Raw genomic sequence first — 14,876 nt, 5'->3', positions numbered from 1 at the left:
GGAGTGCCCACTGTCTTGAAAGGCCGTGGTGCAGGCACTCTTTAAGAAACTCCCCAGATCTAGCAGTTTGTGATAATTACTTCCTAGTCACAAAAAAATCTATAATTTGGGGGTAAGGTGATTTAGAAAGGTGACGGCACCTATTTCAGTCTGGATTGAAGTCTAATTTTGGCACCAAAATGGCCTTTGTCACCTTTGTTGCAAGACCGCTCAGTAGCTTTTGCTAGCACTAGCCATAGTACCTTGTTGGACCAGCTCTGTGGTTTGGAAGCTGGAGGAAGGGAAATTGCAGTCCCACCTGCAGAGCTGATCTCAGAAAGTAGCAGTTGGGAACTTCTACTTGGCGAAATGGCAGTTGTGCTGTGGAAGGTCACCAGGGGGTTGGGAGCAAAGTGTCAACAAGATACCCAGCTCTATTTCTCATCATCAGAATCAATCGAGGCTGTGTAATGTTGGAATGGTTCCTCACATTAGTAATGAGCTGGATAAAGAGAGCTGAGCCTTGTGGGTGACATGGGGTTCAGGAATTGAATAGACAGCCTATTCTTGAGGAGGTCAGACTCTCCTAGAAAGAACAGATGCGTAGTCTACTTCAGGCGTATTCCTTAATCCAGCAATGTCACTGTAGGCTAAAGTGAGTTCAGTGGTGCCGAGTGCCTTTTCCCAGTTACTGGAGAAAAAGCCACAGTTGCCCGTTCTCTGGTAACTTCCTGTTTGGATTATTTTAATATGCTTTATTTGGAGTTGTCCTTGAAGATGGTCTAGAAGCTGCAACCATTGAAGATTACAGCTGCCAGAATGTTCAGAACTGAAATAATGCAACACTGAGTCTAAAAGGTCTGCCTTGGGTGCCAATAGTCAAGGTACTGGTCTTGGCTATGAAACCTTAAATAACTTGGGACCCATATATATGAATGAATGCCTCATCCTATGTCAGCTTGTCATCATTTCCTTAGATCAAGGCAGGAAGCCCTTCTTGTTGCCCTGCTCTGGGAGAGTTAGATTATATGGGGACACAGGATGAGTATGTGGACATTTTTGTCATGTTTGTGCCAGGTAAGGATCTTCTTGTCTGGGCTTTTACTCAATATTCAGTATTAGTGTGGTATGTTAAGTAAGATGCCTGTGTGTGTTTCCCTATGGTTTTTCTCATTTTAAGGATGTGCTATTTTTTTCTTTCTCTTTTTAATTTTTAAATTGAATTGTTTTTAGTGTGTTGTATGTGCCTTGCTCTGGGAACATTTGATGAAGGGTATGCTATAAAAGTACTCAGGTTGATCAACATCTTCTGAGCCAAAGCAGTTGGAATACATGTGGGTGTGCAATCTCTTGCTAAACATTCAAGTAGCTCAGGCAGGTTTAGCTGGTGGGAGCCAAATTCTGCCTATTCCCTATATTCAGCAGCAGCATTGTAGAAACATTTCAAAACATTTAAGCACTAAGGAGAAATAATTCAGGGCTGTAGAACTGTGAGTGGCCCCGGGTACCAAGTGTGATTGTTGCACTCAGTACATGGCAGGTGCGTAAGAGATAACCTTGAGCTGTCTTACAGCCCTTCTATGGTATTGTTGATTTGCTGCTGCAAAGGACAAAAAGTAAAGTGGCTCTTACATGCATCTGAGCCAAGGAAGAAAACAGTATGGCCCATGAAAAGACTGTGTTGGGTTTGGGCTGACTCATTAAAACCTATATTGAATGAGCTGCTGAAGGAAACATGCTGTACCGATTAATTGCCTTTACTCTGAATTTCCCTCTTCAACTTTAAAATTAGCAGTAGTGATAGAACTCCCGCTGGTGCCATCAACACCGCAGGACTCTGATGTTTATTCTACAGCCAGTTACCTGGGGCCAGTACCACAGTCTTGTCTCTTCTTTTTCTCTAGTGCAGTCTATTTTTCTAGTTTCACTTTGATGAATACACCCCTAAGCTTCTCTTTCTTTGGCCATGGTCAGTGAAGAAGGGTTTCTTTGGTCATGGTCAGTTGATAATGGTTAGGTTACTGAAACACTTATTCCTTTGGGAATTTGCCCCATGATTCATAGTGTAAGCTCAGGCAAAGCATGGGTGGGGCTGGGAGCAGAACACATAATATGAGGCAAAAAATTTTTTAAAAAAATTTCAAGGGCAGTGTATGGAAGTAACAATTTGGCTTATTTGGAACGGGTTATTAAATTGAGAACAGCACAAAAGCAGATTTACTGAAGACTTTTCTTACTGCTTTCTCATCACTAATAATAAATATTTTGAATAGATAATAATAATTAACCTTTTCCCCCAACAGGATTGAAAGCGGATAAATTTTAAAATGAGAAATGCTAAAAACTTAGAAAAAGCCCTTGTTAAAAACAATTAAGCATTGAAATAAAACTATTATTATTATTAAAATAAATAAATGAAACAAGCCTATGCATTTGGTAAAAGTTACAAAAGAGTTTTCTAAAGCTTATGTTTTAAGCATTATGTTGTTGCACTGAATTCAAAGTAATTGCAGTATCCCAGTTGTGAATACTGAGGCAGAAAGCAGGATGTTAGTGACTATTTGGAAATGATATTCTATTAAAACATATTTGCGTGCCACCTATTCAGTAAGTTGGTATTAAAAATTACTTGCATAATACGATTAAAAGAAGTTTAAAACTAGTCTTTACAAAAGTGAATGTGGGTTGAGAAGAGAAAGCGCACGGGGAACAAAACTTAGGAAGGTCTGGATGAAAACACAGTTGAAAATTAACTGTGCCATGCTGTTGAGTGCTCTGTAGCAAAGACCCAATATGTACAGTGTATTGTTATAACAATAACAATTAATTACTGGAAAATTAGTGCATGAAGAAAGATACGAGGCCCACTGTCCTCAGGACATGAACCCCTAGATCATCTAACTAGGTTTAGTTGACCTGAGGGGAGTGAAAGCCTTCATTTGTAATTGAATGCGTACATACAGTTGTAAGAGTTACTGTTAGTTATTTGTTAACATTAACATAGTTAACTTACAGTCTGCTGTAGCTTAGCTGTGTTTCTCACCGTCAGCTGTTCTTACTCTATTGTGATTTAATGTGGTCCAGTAATCTCTCAAATGCGAGGTGACAGTTGCTTGTTGGTTCATTGTGAATAATAGGGTTTTTTAAAGGAGACATATTTTGTGTATGTGTGCAAATTAGTGCTTAGAGTATTCTCAAGATTATCCACCTTTAGAGATTGTATGTTAAAGTTTCCTTAAATAAATAATGAAAAAGAAAACATTTAAACGAGGATGTGACCTAAATGTAGATATATCTGTTAGGCAAAGTTTGTTAGAGCTCACCTTGGTGCTAGTGTTTTGTTGATAGTCTGAATTGTAGATATTAATTTTTGTATAGTATGAATTTGTCTTAAAGAAAAAAGGCGATATATTGCTTGTTCAGGTTTTTTATTGTTTGTTTTTACTACTTCGCAATTGTTTTTCCCCCCTTTCTTGTCTAGTCCAATAGCAAGTCCCTGTCAGAGTCACTCTCATGTGGCATCCCCTTTGAACTCAAATGGAGGCATCAATGTTGTTGTTAAAGAGGAACCTGCAGATGACTATGATTATGGGCCAAGTGTATGTATGGAAGAAATAGTTGTGAAGCAGGAAGAAGCACGTAACATGGCAGAAGAATATTCAAATAGAGTTGACTCCATCCTGGAGAAGCGGCGAAAGAATCACAGGGAAGTAGGCAAGAAGGAAATGGAATTTGAATCCCGTAAGCGACCACAGACCAACCAGCTGGGTGTTGCCAAAGCAAAGATGTTGAAACTGGATAGTGGAAAGTTGCCTGTAGTCTATCTAGCACCCTGTTCAGTTACCAAGAATACAGTAAAGGTCTCTGCTCTTTCACAGGCCATATTGTCTCTTTCTAAGAGCGCAGAATCACCTTTGAGTCATCCACTGGATTATTTGCCTACTTGTTTTGAAAATAACAGTGTCTCCAGCCCCTTTACAGCTTTGGAAACAGAGGAAATGCTAACTAGAAAACAGGTATCTGAAAATAATGTGCCACACAAATCACCTGCGGCAAGAGATGTGCGATGGAAAAATACTGAAACCTGTAACAGTCTTACCATAACAAAGAAAGTATCTAGCTGTGGTCTCAAGGCCACTGCGTACCGTGGCCCTTCTTTAGCTAACTTAGTGGGAGGGAAGACAAATGCATTCAAGAACCATATTTCCCGCAAGAGTATTGTTGGTAACCAAAAGGTTAGGTTGCCTGGCCCACGTAAAAGAGGAAGACCACGGAAAATAAGGTTTTCTGAAGTTGGAAGACCACCTAAATATACTAGAAAGTCAATTACTACAAGTAATTATGCCTCCTTTGGACCTGGCAATATCCATTTGGATGTTAAACCCGACCTTGAGGATGTGGACGGAGTACTCTTTGTATCATTTGCATCCAAGGTAATTCTATTTCTGAAATTTAAAGTTGTTAGAAGTACTAAGTCACATTATAAAAGCCATTAAGTTAAAAATCTGCAGATGTATTTCTTAATTGACATTGAACCATGGGATCTTGGAGTTTGCTTAAGCTTTGCATTGTGGCTTTTTATATTATAAAACTCTTGGACTCCGAGGCTTGGGGTGGTATGCAACACTGTTTATCAAGGGGTGGTATATGAGTGGAGTTTTCACCCAGCAGGACTTCATCTTCGTCACCTCTACAGTTCCCAAAAATCTGCTTCAGAGGGTCCCCCAAACCTTTGGAGCAAATAGAAAGTTTAGAGGGGTCTTCAGGGTGGAAGAGAGGAAGAATAGATCCACATGTGGGGTGACATACATTTTGCCAGAGGCAATCTGGTACACAAATGGAAACTTCCATGGACTGCTAGTAGGGGACCAAAATGTGGTGTTTGGGGAACATTTGGGGGTGGGGGTGGTATGTAGATCTACAACATTCTAAGACACCCCATTCAACCAACATTACCCAAAACCAATCCTGAAACAACAGCCCTAGTGCTAGTATAGTGAATTTCCTTACAATTGTATTCATTGTAAAAAGGAAAATAAAGAAACAAAAGCAGGGGGCAAGTGTGGGGAATTGGGTCCCCTGCTCCTGACCTGACCACATGTAGCCAGCAGGGCTCTGGATGTAGTAGTTGCTCTACCATCAATTTCCCCACCACCTGGAGCTTTTGATTGTCTCTGGAATAAACCTAGAATAGTGTTTTGTCAATGCATATATTTTATTCTTTTTACATTTAGGAAGCCCTGGATATCCACAATGTTGATAGAGTGGAAGAAAAAGAAAAAATTCAGAATATTCAGACTTCTTCTCTGACTACATGTGAAAAAGAAGAATTGCAGAATATACATACTTCTTCAGTGGATGCATGTATTAATCCAGGTAATAATGGGAGTATTAAAATGGCCTATTAAGGGCCAAATCAGGTGTGCAGTTTCCCAGCTGGTGCAGTCTACTTTAGAAACAAAACAAAAAACCTTACATGTTAGATGCAGAGAATCATTTAACTCTCAGCTAGTTTGGCCCTATGGATACTTCTCTTTCTCCCTAAGTGGTCTAATGTTCAAGTTTGCCAAGCCGAGCAAATGCAGCAGAGCTGAAGGCTCATCCTGACTTCCTTATTTGCCACATTTCTGGGCACAGGTTTGGACTTTAAAGCTTCGTGTCCAAACATCTCTCTTTTAGTCCCAGCACTTTCGCTGGGAAAACCACGTTTTACCGCTGATTTAGAGCAAATAGCAATCAGGTTTTCCATGGCACAAAAGGAAGTCTGGATGAGCCCTGACCAGTTCTTTTTGGCATTTTGTCCCTGGCTGAATCTACACTGATCTGGAAAACGCTATTTAAAAAAAACACACACACACTAAAAATTAGCTCCCAATGCAATTTCCCATAGGCAAAAGATCACTGCTCTACAGCGCCCTCTGGTGTCACATTTTTATAATGCATTTTTTACATTAATACTCAACAGTGTCCCTAAGTCTGCTGCAAGAGGTTTGCAAGTTTCATAGAAATGCTAAGCATGTGGTCCAGCCTCTGAGGTTCTCTCTCTCTCCAAGACTTTAAAATACTAAGTGAGGTGAGAGATGAGAAAAAATTGGCATTGACCCTGTACTGTTGAGAGACAGTGCAGTTGCCCTCATCCAGTTCCTCTCTCTCTCTTTTAGGAGTTGTTGGGGGAAGAGTATTGTGTGTGTTATGGGATTGGGGTAGAAAATAAATGATGCTTAGTCAAGTGAATTAGAAATGGTGAAGATATTTAAGCAATTTAAATATGTATTTCACAGACAGTCAGAGAATACCACAGCTGGAAACAGAATTGTTGGAAGAGTTGAAATCTTATAAGTACAAGCAGGTGATACATCCTAGTCTTCGGGAAGGTAAGTGTAAGCACTGTGAAGTATGTACAAGCTTTGCATTTACGAATGCTGTATAGAATTTTTATATGGCATTTTCTTCTTGTAGTGGGACTAAAGCTGAACTTAGTGGACCCAACAATGAGCATTGATTTAAAATATTTGGGGGTGCAGCTACCACTAAGTTATTCTGATGAATACACATTGTGGAAAAACGTAAGGACCAATTCCAGTTCTTATGGTAAGTCACCATCTTTCTTAATACTACAATGAGGCTTCAAGTTTGAGTTACAGGATAGCTTTATGTCTTTAGAAGAAGCATTTCTGTTTTGGTAGAACAAATCAGGAACACTTCACTGTTATGTTAGCACTGAAATTTTGACTTTGCCTAAAAGATCTGCTGTTCAATAGATGCATTTACGATTAATTGTTTGGTCCCATATGGCAGGGTAAACTGAGGCTAAATATTTATGTACAGTTCAGCACACCTTTACCATACTAATTTTAGTTGAGTTAGAAACACCTTACTCTGCATAGGATTGGGCAGTGCTTAAAGGTAATGGTTCTGAAGGCTCTTTATGTAAAAATATACTGTAAGAGCATAATCTGTTAAATTGTTACCTAGCAGCACATAAAACTAGCTTGACTGTCTTTCCCACCAGATACTGGGCTTCCCTTTGTTTCCAGGACTGGAAAGACGAATGACTTCACAAAGATAAAAGGATGGCGAGGGAAGTTACATAGTTCTTCAAAAAATGAAGGTAAGATTTAGGATTTGTTTCCTGCTACTTTCTCTGAGCCAAATGAAATGGGGAAATGGACTCTCCAGACACCTGCACCCCAGAGTCACTTAACATAATGGATTAGTTGGGTGTCTGGTTATTCCATCTACAAAACCCCTAAGTACACTCTTAATCAGTAGCTGTAACCTGGTAGAATTATTGTCTAAACCTACATATTTGCTGCTTTGTGTTTAGCCTTGATTTGGCTTAGAGCTCTGTATGAACTGGGCCAATGTATAGAGTTGATATGATTGTTTATATCAGCCCCTGAAGAAGGAAAGGATCCTCTCCAAATTACAATCACCAATAAAGTTTGACATTTATTGAGAAATAGTTTGCTTTTGTGTACAACGTGCCTCCCCCTTTTGTTTACTTCTGTTTCTGAGAGCTGGAAGACTTCCAGAAACAGCACTAACCCCCCCCCCCAAACCACCTTTCTGCTTCTATAGTGGACAATGTTTTTTACCACAGCTACTCTGTACATCAGTTTCTAAAGCTTTTACCAATGTAATCTATGCAAACACATCATAATGAAGTTGACAATACTCAATTGAAAATTGATTTATGTGATTATTCAGGTAGCATTTTAGAAGGCTCCTTGAAGAATCGATCTGCCTTCTGCAGTGACAAGCTTGATGAATATTTGGAAAATGAAGGGAAGTTAATGGAAACGAGCATGGAATTCTCTCCTAGTACATCCAGTTGTCCTGTGGTTTACCAGCTTCCAACTAAAAGCACCAGTTATGTACGGACACTAGATAGTGTTCTGAAAAAGCAATCCAGTGTTACTACTACTAGCTCTTATACTTTCAAGCCTCTTTCTGTGCCTTCTGTCTCTAGAAAAAAGAGAGAGAAAATTAAGAATAAAAAGCAAGCAGGCTCTAGAGGCAAAGAAAAGTCATCCCAGAAGGCTACAATAGGTTTGCCTGTTGTAACAAAGCAGAAACGCAACTTGACAGCTTTGGAAGAGAAAGTCACTAAGTCTCAGCCAAGTAGTCAAGCAGTTAGTGAGATAGATGCTCTCATGGCATCAGGCACAGAAGAAAATGTACAGGGGAAACAGCGTCAGGCACAGCAGCAGCAACAGAGTAATCGCTTGCCAAGTTTATCAAAGACTCAGTTGAAGCTGATGGATTTGGAGGTTTGCGCATTGTGGGATGGTAAACCACGGACTTACATTACTGAAGAACGAGCAGACCTATCTCTGTCTACTTTACTCACTGCTCAGGTGAGTTACTCTGTTCATGAAAGTTTAACGGTGACTTGCCTTCAACATATTTTCCATTTCTGAATAATGGTGTTAATAGACATACCTCTATGGTGAGGGATTTCTACAATTTAGGGGTAGCCAAAGAGATAGTCATCCCTGGGGTTATCATTCCCTGCACTCTTAAGGGTGACGAAACTACAAACATCTTAATACACAAGAGGGTCTGTTGGGATGGAGATAGGCTTCAAATACCTGAAAGACTTGAGTTGTTTAGGGTCTTAAACACCAGTGAATTGGGTCCAGGAGCTGGCAACTACATGTTGGCCTCTGTCTGTCTCAAGACAGTGGGGTGTGCCTCTGGGAGCAAAGTCAAATTGCTGCATTAGGCATACCGAAGTGACTTTCCAGGGCACAAGCCTGAGTAGTGTGTATGGAGTTCCTAGACAGCCCAGACAACAAAACCCCCCTCTTGGCTTCGCTGATGTGGTCCAAAGGAAAGCAGAGCAATACGTTTGGTACCAGCTTAGCTACAGGAGTTGCCTGAAAGAGGCGTACGAGGTGCCATCCAACCATCTTAGGGACTCCACTCCAGATTTGTGTAGGGTTTAGTCCTTAGCCTTTTCGCCTTCCTAAGATATCCCATAAGGCAGTGCAGGTTTAGGATCAGAGTTTCCTTCTCCTAAATGGCCTACCTTCCCAGGTTGATGAGCCTAACCCCTCTACAGCATGTGCAGAGCCCACCTTGATCATGGGGCCCATTATTGGTCTCATCTGCTCTATTTGCCAGAGCCTGTCTTTGCATTTGAGGGAAGCCCCTAATTCACCAAGGGTATGAGACCCATTGGCTACCATCACCTGGTTAAGCTGGCCAATTGAAGCCATTCCTGGGATGTGGCCGCTGTCGCATGCTGACAGGTTTTAGGACCCACAGGTGAAAGCTGAGCGCAGGTGGACAAACTACCCCAGAAGGAGCATGACGTCCCCCACCAGAGGTACTACCCCTCCTCTAACACCCCATAACTGGAAACTAGTGCAGCTATTTTAAAGCAGACTTACACTTGCATATATTGGATTCTGGATTAATGACTATAATGATAAGATGCACTTCTGATTAAAAATACAGTCATATTTACATTGGTCAAATGCACATCCCCATTCTATTGGCTTCATTATTGCTGGAATTATGTATTGCAGATAGTCTATTTCAGCAAAAACAATGGCGTCTTGCAGCACCTTAAAAGCTGTTGTTTTTGTTGCAATTGACTGAATACAGCTTCCCTCTGGATCTGAATTGTAGCTTATTAAGATACATAATTCTGTATCATGTAATTCAGGAATCTACATTGTGGTAATTATGTATGCAGATACTTATCTGGAGATTTGAGAAGAGTTATGTATCTACATTTTTCAGGCTTCACTAAAAAACAAACCTATCCACCAAATAATCAAAAGGCGAGCACCACCATGCAACAATGACTTTTGCCGGCTTGGGTGCATCTGTTCTAGCTTAGCTCTTGAGAAACGTCAGCCTACGCATTGCCGCAAGCCAGACTGTATGTTTGGCTGTGCTTGCCTAAAAAGAAAGGTAGTCCTAGTTAAAGGAAGTTCAAAGGAAAAGAAGATCCTGGAGGAGTCTCTGTGTGGAAGGAATAGATTGTATTGCGAAAGTGAAGTGAAACAACAGGAAGAGGTGATGGAGAAAGAGGAGAAGAAAGAGAAACTGAAATTTAAAGATAAGAAGAAGAAGAAAAAGGTGGAATATAGTAAGTATAATCAATAGCAAGCAGCTACTTCTTTTTGTAGGTGTTTGTAATTATGTGTGTTTCTGAATTAAGTACCAAATGAGAATTTGGAAATAAAACTTGTCCATAAGACATTTAAAATATCAGTATACATGGGTTTCAGTTCATCTAAAGCTAATTGCAACTTAATTTTATTGAAACTAGTGGAGCATGTTAATCAGCGGACTCATTTGGCATTAATGGGACAGGCTGCTATCCTTTACATACTTACCTGGGAGTAAGACCTATTTAGCACGAGGGGGCTTGCATCTGCGATAACATGCATAGGACCAGGAGGTTTTGTGTGTACCTCTCTGTCTCTGCCCTAAACTTCCCTTTCACCCAGGGGCATATAAATTACTCAAGCTTGGAGCTCTTTCTCCATAATATAAAAAATAGGTCATCTTTCTCATTGGATAATGCTTGTGTGATATTTTTATATTAGAGTAGACAATAAATTATTAAATAAATTATTAAATCTTTCTACTAGCTATATGTGGTACAGAGCCAGAAAAGCCTGTTAAGAACTTTCCACTGTGGGTTAAAGTAGATGGAGAAATGGATCCAGAACCAGTTTACATCCCAACACCATCACCTATTGAACCAACAAAATCCTTGCCACCTGTCCCAGAGGTCTTAACATCCGATGGCAAACCTGCAGCTGGTGAAGGCAAACCTGCTACCAGTGGAGTCAAATCAGCACGAGTTTATGCGCCTAGACCCAATCCAGTGGTAAGCAAAAGAAACGAGATTTTGAAGCTGAATCAGGAGTATTCCACTTGTTTATGGCAAAGGCAACCCAAGACATTTGTTCTTTAATTCTAATATGGGAACGTGAACCAACATATTGGGAGTGTACCAAACTGGTAACATGGAGGAATGGAAAGTAAAGAATTAACAGTATCCTGCTAGCTAGGGATGATGAGAGTTGTAGCCCAAAAGCAATTGGAGACCCAAGAGAGCTCTAGAGAGAACCTTTTTTATCCAGCAGATAAAGTATGTGAAATATACTTTATGTGTATGTGAAATATGTCCTATAAGTTAAATTCATTGCACAGAGGAAACATTTTCTCAGAAGCATTATATGGTTGTATCCACTTAGTACCCTTGTGCAAGGGGTTTTGAACAGCTGGAGGCATCTGCTAATGGACAAAGGGAGGCAGGTTTTACTTATTTCCTCCCTGCAGCCCCCCAGAACAGTTGTTGGGGGGCATTAGGAGCTACAGTGGGAGGAGGAATTAGGAAATCACCTCTACCCTTTTGTTATTGGACATCTGCTGGAGCAACATCACTAAGAGGACCAGCTGGATTCTGCCATAATCTTTACCTAGGTGCTCCCTTTGGCATTTTGTCTAGGTTATTTGGTGATAAAAGTGGAGAAAGGGAATGGTGGAACAGTGAGGCTTTTCCGTGGATGCCCTTCTAACTTGGAAATCCATTTATGTTGGTTTATAGATTCGAGAAGAGGATAAGGACCCTGTCTATATATATTTTGAAAGCATGATGACTTGTGCTCGTGTTCGGATATATGATCGTAAAAAACAGGAGAAAAAGCAGCAACAGAGGTGCCCTTGGAATTCTGAAAAACACATTGAAAAGGTAAAATGTTGTGCCCTCATATTTCCTTTATTAATGCACTCTGAGTAAAAAATAATGACATCAGACAAACCCCTTCATTATACTGTTTTTAGACACCTACAGAAAACCTTTTGTGTTTAAAGCCTAACCAGACCCATGATCTGTTCTTAAATCTGTAAATGTTTTACTGGGTTTATTATTTTTAAAGTTTTTAGATGCTTTGAATGTTTTAAATATGTGTAAATATTTTATCACAGATTTGGTTGTTGCCCTGAGCTCCTTGGGTAGGAAGGGCAATATATAGGGAGATTACCCTCTGGAGCTATTATCAGCCACAAGGGGATGGGAGGGATTGGGGTGGGGTTTTTTTAGAGTTTAGCTGGCAAGAAACATTATAACATTCTCTGCCCATACTCCCAGGCATCCATATATCGTAGTCATATGGCAAAAAATGGGGTCCAGCCATGCCTGGTATTCTGCCCTTTGTGAACTATTATATGATGAAAAGCTTTGCACAACTGCCATATTTCTCATCATTTGTTTCCAGGGTTTGAACTCTGTATTTAAATATATATTATTATTGGAAATGTGATTTCCCCCCCCCCCCCGTCTTATCTTTTCCTCTTCTTTTAAATCTTTTTCCCAGGAGCATGATCCTGAGCCCCAGCCACTTGATTTGGAAGATGATAAAGAGCCCGGAGGTAAAATTAAAAACATGAACTTTGTCCCCAGATTCCCAAATTCTGGAGTAGGTCTTTCGGGATAGGTGATGAGTGTGGGACTCATAGACATTCTGGGGAGGGAGGTGACAATGAGATACATTAAGCCTTCCTTTTGGCCAGTTGACAATTGAACCTACCCCTGCTTTTTCAAATAAACAGGCATGGCAGCCTTGCAGTGGGACAACAGAGGGATGGAAAGTGTTCCAGTAAGGGAACTGGGTGGTTAACTCACCTACCCCAATTTATCCATAATGTTATAAGGGAATGACCACATTCCCATTAACCTGGGAAGAAGAGAAGCAGGGAAGAGCTGCTGCTGTCTTTGAATGTTTCCCTGTGTGCTGTGTTAGGCTATCACATTCTTTTCTAATGTCATTGTTAGATTATGGCCATAGATTTTTTTTCACAGCAGTGGAATGCTTACAATTAATTATGCTCAGGGGCTCTGCATGCTTGTATAAATCATTTTCTGTACTTTAACACCTATTGGTGTTCCCAAGACAGCTCGTGGAACAAGCATTTGTGGTGGAGGGGTATACCTAAGTGAGTTCAGAAGAGTAGCTCAAGTTCCTATTGTTTGAGAAAGATGGGCTTAGTTGTTTGTTTTGCCTATGTTAAAATGCTACTGGTTGTGCCACATCTCAGGAGATTGACCCAAGCACTCTTGATTACTTGCGGTTATACACACAGAGACATACAGAAACATCCTTCCCTCCCCGCCCCCCACGTATCCTTGAACTGTGGTGATGTCTCTTGCTTGCCGAGATTGGAAAGATAGACGTAGAAATCTGTGACTTGCATAGCTAAAATGTAGCCTAGTGTGCAAAGGTTTTGAGTCACATCCATTGCTCAGCCCACTTTTGCCTCTGACATTGCTCATGACTGGAATGTGGCCCCCAGACTGCAAAAGGTTCCCCAGCCCTTTGATACATTTTTGGCCATCCTACCTTTAAAACTGATAGTGTTGCAACTTGGTAAGAAATGATAATGTAACCACCATACCTTTCTGGCAGATAGAAATACGGTATTTCATTGAGAACAAGGGGTGGAGAACAGGGCCCACTTCTTAGACATGGGGACTAATTAGGTATTGTTAATTAGGAAATGTTGCCCAAGTTTTTAATTTGCTTGGTTTCCTCTGCTGCTGCAACACTAAAGAAACCTGTTTCCATTTTTTTCAGATAAAACCTGGTGGTTTTCCTGTAGTGCTGGGGATCCATCAACTTCATATGTACATCATACTACACGAGGTGGAACAACCAAACTAATTGAGATTGTTTCTGATTGCAACTGGGAGGAAGATCGCAATGAGATCTTGAACCTCCTGTCACAGCATGTCAAGAGTAAGATGCCCAAGTCCCTTAAAGTAGGAAATTTTGTTATTGATCTAGAATCTGAAACCAAAACGTGGGATGAGAAGAACACTCCTGTCTATTCCTCCCGGGTGAAAATCTCCATGCTATCCAGTCAAAACAAGGATGAAAAGGCTCATATTTCTGTTTTGGAGGCTTCTGATAATAGATTGTCACCATGCAAAAAAGCAGAAAAAATCACATTCTTAACAGCTGGCATGTTACGGGAGAGGAGGAAGAAAGGATTACCTTTTTATGCTGGGCTTTCTCCTGCTGGAAAGCTGATTGCTTACACATGCAAATCTGATTTGAATTCCTCATCTTTGATTCAGGTGGGTTGCATTTCTTATGCTTTGATGATTTTTTAATGTGTTATTTTTAGGACACCAGCCAGTTTTTTTCCTCGTGTATCTTTTGCTCATTGAGTGGAGAAATACAGCTAGCATGGCATAGGCCTTTCCTGTGGGGCCAGGAGGGCAGTCTCCCAATCTTTTAACTGGAGGAGAAAGAGGAGGCTCTAAGCCCCAATGCCTTGACTCCCTGGCCAGAAGGCAGCAACAGAACCCCAAGGCCAGCTGTCCAGAGTATCTTGTCATTCTCGCATATCCCCAGTGTGCAGTAAAAGGTTGGGTCCACGTTTGAGATAGGCACAGGTTTGAAAATATTTCAGTTCCGGTTGTAGGATGTTGGAGAGGGTGAAACTGAGATATGCCATGGAATTGCACAGGATTCTCTGACAAATTCTTTCCTGCCCCAGTCTCTGGCAGCCCAGTGTTGCTCCTCGTGAAGCCTTCTGCTGCCCCGGTACCCAGAGCTAAGCCGTGGCTTGACTTGGCATTAAGTCTGAACTGAGGCTTGAGGTTCATTTAGTTCCAGATAAACTACAAGCTGTAGATATAGTTTCTTCTTTGCCTTACTACTCATAGTTTATCTCTGGGAGGCAACCTATGGGCCCAGGTTCAGACATAATGCTAATTTAAACCATGACATAGCTCTGAATAGCAGTACCAGAGGTGGAGGAAAGCAACCACAATGTTTCCTGTGAGTACCTATATGCTCAGTGCTTTCTCACTTAGCCATGGTTTGGCTTAGCAGTATGTGCAAACTGGACTGGTGTCTGAA

At 40.8% G+C, this 14,876-nt stretch overlaps 1 protein-coding gene and 1 long non-coding RNA gene across 5 annotated transcripts in view; both read left to right on the top strand.

Moving 5' to 3' along the window:
- LOC310766305 overlaps positions 1-14,876 on the top strand; it is an 818,379-nt gene that overhangs the window by 591,732 nt on the left and 211,771 nt on the right. The window lies entirely within an intron of this gene.
- Positions 1-14,876, top strand: part of MGA (MAX dimerization protein MGA) — a gene marked incomplete at its 5' end in the record, with an annotated part of 36,554 nt that overhangs the window by 4,880 nt on the left and 16,798 nt on the right. For all 4 annotated transcript variants that reach the window (XM_083607869.1, XM_083607867.1, XM_083607868.1 and 1 more), the window contains 11 exons: positions 3,461-4,412; positions 5,214-5,355; positions 6,261-6,353; positions 6,439-6,570; positions 6,992-7,090; positions 7,690-8,339; positions 9,733-10,084; positions 10,593-10,834; positions 11,558-11,701; positions 12,327-12,381; positions 13,584-14,086. In XM_083607869.1, coding sequence (XP_083463995.1) covers positions 3,461-4,412; positions 5,214-5,355; positions 6,261-6,353; positions 6,439-6,570; positions 6,992-7,090; positions 7,690-8,339; positions 9,733-10,084; positions 10,593-10,834; positions 11,558-11,701; positions 12,327-12,381; positions 13,584-14,086 — 3,364 coding nt within the window. The remainder of the gene's footprint in view (positions 1-3,460; positions 4,413-5,213; positions 5,356-6,260; positions 6,354-6,438; positions 6,571-6,991; positions 7,091-7,689; positions 8,340-9,732; positions 10,085-10,592; positions 10,835-11,557; positions 11,702-12,326; positions 12,382-13,583; positions 14,087-14,876) is intronic.

Source organism: Podarcis filfolensis (assembly GCF_964270895.1).
Source record: "Podarcis filfolensis genome assembly, chromosome: 1".
Classification (NCBI taxonomy): Eukaryota; Metazoa; Chordata; class Lepidosauria; order Squamata; family Lacertidae; genus Podarcis; species Podarcis filfolensis.
This window is presented reverse-complemented; position numbering and strand designations above follow the sequence as displayed.